The sequence below is a fragment of the Mustelus asterias genome, chromosome 7 (genome assembly GCF_964213995.1).
Source record: "Mustelus asterias chromosome 7, sMusAst1.hap1.1, whole genome shotgun sequence".
In the NCBI taxonomy this organism is placed as follows: domain Eukaryota; kingdom Metazoa; phylum Chordata; class Chondrichthyes; order Carcharhiniformes; family Triakidae; genus Mustelus; species Mustelus asterias.
Window position 1 is genome coordinate 59,786,522 of NC_135807.1, and position 8,002 is coordinate 59,794,523.

Here is an 8,002-nt window from a genome sequence, read left to right on the forward strand (position 1 = left end):
TTTTCTAACCCTTGAAATTGAGTTTTAAAGCCTTTAGGACGTATGCAAAGACAACCTGGCATCTTTCTGCATTTATTCAAAGCTTGTCAGACTTGCATCTCTAGAGCTGGCTACAAAGAGTCACTAAAATTCAAAGGCATCTCCTGGGGATAGCCTTTGGATCTTCGAAAAGGTTTTTAAAAAACCTTTGGCTTCTAAGTGAACAGGAGACAGGATAGAACGTCAAAGGACTTCAATAAAATTAATTTCCTTGCTTGTTTAAAATAATGACTTACTGAAAATTAACATGACAACTATCTTTGTTTTGTAAACTGTCTAAAGGAAGCTGTAAAAAGCCATTTTGAAGGCAGTATGTGGATAATCCAGAAGTCCTGAGGAGTCAGTTCCAGCCCACTGCTAAACTAAACTAATTATGTGAAAGCTCTGTTTCCCTCTGTCACAGGAGTCACTGGAATAGTTAATGAAGATTCGAAGGTAGCAAATGCAACCCCACCATTTAGAAGGAAGGGAGAGAAAATGAAGAATTACAGACCTATTTGTTTTTCTTCGGTGTAAGGAAAATGATAGAATCTATTATAAATGATGCAATAAATGTGATAATAATGGTCTGATTGGGCATAGTCAACATGGATTAATGTTTGACAAACCTGTTGGAGTTTTTTTTCGAAGGATGTCACTAACAGAATTGATAAAGGGAAGTTGGTGGATGTAGTATACTTGGATCATCAGAAGGCTTTTGATAAAGTTCCACCAAAGGAGGTTGATTAGCAAAATTAAAACGTGGGTTTGGAGATAATATGTAAAGAGAAAACAGTCTTCCCTGCTGCCGTCAGACTTTTAGAACATAGAACATAGAAAAACTATAGCACAAACAGGCCCTTCGGCCCACAAGTTGTGCTGAACACATCCCTACCTTCTAGACCTACCTATAACCCTCCATCCTATTACGCTCCATGTACTCATCCAGGAGTCTCTTAAAAGACCCTATTGAGTTCGCCTCCACCACCACTGACGGCAGCCGATTCCACTCGTCCACCACCCTCTGTGTGAAAAACTTACCGCTAACATCTCCCCTGTACCTACCCCCCAGCACCTAAACCTGTGTCCTCTCGTAGCAGACATTTCCACCCTGGGAAAAAGCCTCTGAGAGTCCACCCGATCTATGCCTCTCAACATCTTATACACCTCTATTAGGTCTCCTCTCATCCTTCGTCTCTCCAAGAAGACCGAGCTCCCTCAGCCTATCCTCATAAGGCATGCCACTCAATCCAGGCAACATCCTTGTAAATCTCCTCTACACCCTTTCAATCTTTTCCTCTCCTTCCTATAGTGAGGCGACCAGAACTGAGCACAGTACTCCAAGTGGGGTCTGACGAGGGTCTTATATAGCTGCATCATTATCCCCGGACTCCTAAACTCAATCCCTCGATTGATAAAGGCCAGAACACCATACGCCTTCTTAACCACCTCCTCCACCTGCGGGGCCGATTTCAGAGTCCTATGGACCCGGACCCCAAGGTCCTTCTGATCCTCTCCAGTACTAAGAGTCTTTCCCTTTACATTGTACTCCTTCATCCCATTTGATCTACCAAAATGGACCACAACGCATTTATCTGGGTTGAAGTCCATCTGCCACTTGTCCGCCCAGTCTTGCATCCTATCTATGTCCCTCTGTAACTTCTGACATCCCTCCAGACTATCCACAACCCCACCAACCTTCGTGTCGTCGGCAAACTTACCAACCCATCCCTCCGCTTCCTCATCCAGGTCATTTATGAAAATGACAAACAGCAAGGGTCCCAGAACAGATCCCTGGGGCACACCACTGGTGACCGACCTCCATTTAGAAAAAGACCCATCTATACACACTCTCTGCCTCCTTTGGGCAAGCCAGTTTTGGATCCACAGGGCAGCAGCCCCTTGGATCCCATGCCCTCTCACTTTTTCTAGAAGCCTTGCATGGGGGACCTTATCGAACGCCTTGCTAAAATCCATATAAACCACATCTACCGCCTTCCCTTCGTCAATGTGTTTAGTCACATTTTCGAAGAACTCCACCAGGCTCGTAAGGCACGATCTGCCCTTGACAAAGCCATGCTGAGTATTCTTGAGCATACTAAACCTCTCTAAATGCTCATAAATCTTGTCCCTCAGGATCTTCTCCATCAGTTTACCAACCACTGAGGTTAGACTCACCGGTCGGTAATTACCTGGGCTATCCCTATTCCCCTTCTTGAAAATAGGAACCACATCCGCAATCCTCCAATCCTCCAGCACCTCTCCCGTCTCCATCGACAACGCAAAGATCATCGCCAGAGGCTCTGCAATCTCTTCCCTCGCCTCACACAGTAACCTGGGGTACATCCCATCCGGACCCGGCGACTTATCTATCTCCCATCCGGACCCGGCGACTTATCTATCTCCCATCCGGACCCGGCGACTTATCTATCTCCCATCCGGACCCGGCGACTTATCTATCTTTTGAATGGACCTACCTTGCATTAAGTTGATCTTTCTCTACATCCTAGCTATGACTGTAACACTACATTCTGCACTCTCTCATTTCGTTCTCTGTGAACGGTATGCTTTGTCTGTATGGCGCGCAAGAAACAATACTTTTCACTGTATACCAATACATGTGACAATAATAAATCAAATCAAATGGATCATTCTCACTTTGGCAAGCTTTGATTAATGGGGTACCGCAGGGATCAATACATAGATCCTGGTTGTTCACAATATATATCAGTGATTTGGACATGGGGTCAAATGTAATATTTCCACATTCACAGATGACACAAGCTAGATGGGAATGTGTGTTGCGAAGAGGATGCAAAGGTGCTTCAAGAGGATTTGGACAGACTTAGAGAATAGGCAAGAACATGATAGATGGAATACAATGTGGGAAAATGTGAGGTTATCAACTTTGGTAGGAGTAACAGATGTGCAGAGTATTTCTTAAATGGTGAGAGATTAAAATGTGTAGATGTACAAAGGGACTGGAGTGTTCTCGTCAATAAGTCACTGAAACCTAACATGCAGGTGCAGCAGCAATTCAGAAGGTTAATGGTATGTTAGCCTTTATCACAAGAAGATTTGAGTACAGGAGTAACAAAGTCTTGCTTCAATTGTATCCAACTTTGGTTAGGCCTCACCTGGAGTACTGTGTGCAGTTTTTGGGTCCCTTACCTTAGGAAGGATATTATTGCCATCGAGGGAGTGCAACAAAGGTTCACCAAACTTGTTTCCGGGATGGTGGGGCTGTCTACGAAGAGAGATTGGGCAAACCGGACCTGTATGCTAGAGTTTTGAAGCATGAGGTGATTTCATTGAAACCTACAAAATACTTAAAGGACTAGAGAGGGTCGATGCAGACAAGTTGTTTCCCCTGGTTGGGGAGTCTAGAATCAGGGAACATAATTTCAAAATAAGGGGGAAACCACTTAGGACTGAGATGAGGAGAAATATTTTAATTCAGAGCGTGGTGAATCTTTGGAATTTCCTACCCCAGAGGGCTGTGAAAGCGCAATCACTGAATATGTTTAAAGCAAAGATTGACAGATTTTGAAATACCAATGACATAATGGGATTTGGGGATGTTGTGGGAAAAAGGCATTGAGTGGATGGTCAGCCGTGATCACCTTGAATGATGAAGCAGGCTTAATGGCTAAATAACCTCCTCTTGCTCCTGTGGTCCTGGTAATATATTCAGAATAATTATCCCTTGTCTGCTGTGAAGAAACCAGACAATCCTCAAGTGTCGGTACCTGCAGTTACCAATAAGAGAGAGACCTCTTCTCTCTCCCAGCATACTCTACCAATAAAATCCACCTACAAAAGAAAACTTCAACTCTTTGACTTCACAAGCCATCACAGGTGCTAAACTGCACCTCAAATTTCAACCCCTTCACTTCTGAAAGAAGGAATTCAAACAACAAGCTTGCAGCAATTTCTCTCAAAGATTAGATTTAAAATCAGTCTCCAAGTATTTTTTCTCCTTTATTTGCATTTTAATCCTAGTATCTATATTTTAGTTAACTTTATCACTTTTATTAAGTAATTTTCAGTAGTTTTGTAATAAACTACCCTTTATCTTGTTTAGGGATAAAACTTGACTGTTGGGTTATATTTAAATCGAACCACTTGCAAATTAAAAGGGGGCTACATATACAGAGACAAAAATTCTCAGCTCACAGACTATTTTGAGGAAACACCTTTTACTTCGTCAAGGCAGCAAGGGTGAGAGACAGAGTAATGGTTTGATTGGGGACTAGGACATCAAAGGTGGAGACAAGGATGGGTTGAGTAAATCAACAGAAATATGCAGAAATGTTGTTAAGAAAGCTATATTTTATATATATTTTATATATAGCTTTCTTCACAAGCTCAATTTTAACCTGTGTTTCTCTTGTATTTGAAATTTGCTGTTCCTTTATTTTTAGCCAATTAACACAAAATGAAATGTGACAGTTACATGAAAGAAACTGCAAGCAGGCAAACTTTTTAATATTAATGTGTTCCTTTTTCAACTCTATATACAGATGTAAGAAATAATTATGATGACATAGAAACAGTCCTAACAATTTCCCTTTCTCTGGCAGGTGACTGGTGGTGAACCATTCACGACCTTGGCGTTATTATTGAGGTCAAAAATTAGCTTTCTCATATCTGCTTTGTCACCAAAGTCTGTTTTCACTTCCATAATACTGCTCAACTCCACACCCTATCCCAGCATGCCTGTCACTGAAATCCTCATCCAGGCCTTTGTTACCTTTTGTCTCAACTATTTCAATACCGTCCTGGACAATTTCCATTTTGTATCCTTGATAAACGTCAACACACCCAAAACTCTACCGCTCCGATCTCACACTAAATTTGTTCACCTCTAATGGCTGTACTTCCAATTTGACAACAATTTCTATAAAAATTTTCATCCTTGCTTTCGGATTCCTCCGCAGCCTCTGTCGTCCCAGTCAACTATACAACTCCTTGAGATCACTGTTGATCAAATTCTGACCTCTTGAGCGAACCTAATTTTAATCGCTCCATCGTGGGCAGCCATTCCTTCAGCTACCAAAGCCCTAAGCTCTGGAATTCCTCTTTAACTTCTTTACCTTTCCATCTTTCTCTCTTCATTTAATAAGCTCCTTCAAACCTAACTCTCTGACCAAACTTTTGGCCAATTGTCCTAATGGATCAGTGTCAAATTTAGGTGGATAATTGCCATGTGAAGAGGCATAGGATGCTTTACTCCTTTAAAGGCAGGATACAGATGCAAGTTATTATTGATAATAAGGTACCTACCTCGCAGGTGAGCAGAAATTCCATTATTACGCTGACTTAATAGTTGCACCTCGGCCATTATGCTTCTGGTTGTGGTTCCTATATAAAAATATAAAAATGTTTCCCCTTAAAATCACTTGAAGAACATGTGTCTGGGGCTGGTAGACACATTTTGGGGGGGGTGGTGGGGGGGGGGGGGGGGGGGGGGGGATAGTAAATATTCCACGGAGTGATAGATGGGTTGGATGGAGTCTGAAAGATGGGTGGAGAGGGTGGTAGATGGGTCTGTGGCAGGGGCTGGTTGTGGTGTTCACTTCAGTTACACTAGCTCATCAGTGAGTTAGACTAGGTATTAACCAACATAATGTGCATGATTTTCCTGGCACACTGTGCTGCTTGAGTAGAAATATACAATGGTAAATTGAATACAATATTCAAAACCTGATTTGAATCTCATTAGTGAGCATGGGAAGGTATCATCCAGGCTCACTGTTGTTTCCGACCCCCCCGAGGGGAGGTTCCCACCAGCATGGATTAAAGCTGGTCCCCAGCAATGGGGACCAGGCATGATGGCCTCGCTGCTCAGGGCAGGGGCCATTGAGGCTCCCCTGGGAGGTCAGGGACAGGGGGTGCCCTGGGGTAGGGGGTACCCATTGGGCAGTGCCAAGGGGGTGGGGCCTGAGGGGCAGGGCCTTCTGGGAAGCAGCGGCAGACTGGGACAGGCCAATCAGTAGAGGTGGGGGGGGGGGAACCACTGAGCACTCTGCACAGTGATCGGTGACAGAGGAAGTGGGGGGTGCAGTCTGGGCTGGCCATGGGGTCGGGGGGGGGGTGGCGATTTGAGGGGAGAGGGGGCAGTGATCAGGTGGGGAAGCCATCGGGAGGTCAGCAATGTGGGGCCAGTGCATAGTGGCTGCTCAGCCGCTGATGCCGGCCTCTCAGGCGGAATTAGACCTCGGGCCCCCGCTATCGGTGTAAATCCCCCAGCAGAGTCTGAAGCACAAGAGTACCATAAATTCAACTAACTAAGTTCACTCAAAAAACAGACAGCAAAATCTCCCGTTTTCCCACCCATTGGGCACTCTTTTTGGAAAATCACCCCCAATATTTCAAGAGTAAGGATCAGTTGCATGAAGACTTTGAGCAGTGTAAATTAGCCCATCAGTTGTTATTAAATTTCACGGGCAATTACAGCACACTGCTAGGACTTCTGCAGGTCCTGACATGCAATACAGACTTGAGTCCAGTTTCCGTCATCCTGGACACCAGTGGATTCAGGTCTATATGTTTACCTCTTTCCCTAAACAAAACTGAATAGTTTACCAAAATAACAGCAATTTCATCATGGAAACATCATGGCAGGAACATGTTTTCCCTCCAAATATTTATCCAATTCTCCTTGAATGATACCACTGAATCTACATCCAACACCTTTTTCAAACAATACACTCCAAAATCACAACAACTTGCTGTCTTAGAAAAAAGTTTCTTCATGCTGCCTCTGGCTCGTTTGTCAATGATCTTAAATCCGTGACAATTGGTAACTGACACGCTCCAATAAGAAGTTTTGAAGAAACTTATTTACACAAAGAGTGCTAAGAGCATGGGGGGATAATACCCCAGCTCGAAGTAGCTGAGGGATAGCTACACTCCTGGGAAGGTGTTGAAATAGGGGGAGTGTGGATGGGGTTAGGTGAGGTCGACTGGGAGGGAGGCTGAGAAACACCAGCATGGACCCAAAGATGTGTCCCTGGGCCGGGCACTCGAGGTGCCGGCCACTGTTTTGTCAAAGGCACAAGTCCCGAAAAACTGCCCACCCTGAAGAAGACCATTAATTCAAGCGATGGTGAAGGAAAAAGTACGGGAAATAAATCAATTAAAGAATTAACTCAATTTTAAATGATAAATGATTGTTATAACTAAGCTGATTGCTGCTATGTTACCGGTACTCACAGCACCCATCCCTGGCTCTATCTGGCGGTGTTAGCGGTCAGACGGCGGCTGTCACTCCGGCTGCTTAAAACCTTCCAATGTTTTGGCTTGGGAGCGGGCACTTGGCCTGGGTTAAAAAAAACCCAGGCAGCAGCGACGGTTACCGGGCGACGGCGGTAACCAGGGCAACAGCGCTAACCAGGGCAGCGCCGGTAACCAGGCGACGGCGGTCACCAGGCAACGTCCCGTCACACCAGGCAGCGGCCATTACCAGAGGCATCGGGTGCCCCGCCTCCCCCACTAGTCGACGGGCAATCTTCCCCCCCGCCCCCCGCCCCGACAACAGCCAAGCGAGCGAGCGCGCCAGCAAATGGCACCAGAGGGATTCTGCGGACACGGACCCCGCGTCCTCTGGTCTTCAACTCCTCCCAGTAATAATAAAAACAAACAGCGACTCATCGGAAGGGAGAAAGACTCGCGAGAGAGGCGGGATGCGAGTGGGGAGGCGGCGGCGTGCGTGACCTTTGAGTGGGCCGGCGCCGGGCAGGCTGGGTATTGTATTGTTTGGGTGGGGAGGGAGGGGGAAGCTGTCAGCTGGAGGGTGCAGGCTGCAGGGGGGGTGGGAGTAGGGTAGGGGGGGGGGATCTGTGTACTACTGTATCTGCTAGTGGGATTGTTGTCTTCCAGTGTAGTCCTTTGCTGCTTGAGTTTCACCCCCCCACCCCCACAACCACCCATAACTCCCCCCCCCCTCTCTAAAAATAAACAATTATATGTTCTGAGTGAA

General features: G+C 45.5%; 1 protein-coding gene across 1 annotated transcript in view; it reads right to left on the reverse strand.

The window, feature by feature from the left end:
- ccdc178 (coiled-coil domain containing 178) overlaps positions 1-7,257 on the reverse strand; it is a 121,961-nt gene extending 114,704 nt beyond the window's left edge. The window contains exons 1-2 of the mRNA XM_078216098.1: positions 7,227-7,257; positions 5,305-5,382 (exon numbers count right to left, since the gene is read on the reverse strand). Of these exons, the coding sequence (XP_078072224.1) occupies positions 5,305-5,382; positions 7,227-7,245 (97 nt within the window). The 5' untranslated portion in view covers positions 7,246-7,257. The remainder of the gene's footprint in view (positions 1-5,304; positions 5,383-7,226) is intronic.
- Positions 7,258-8,002: the final 745 nt, after the last annotated feature.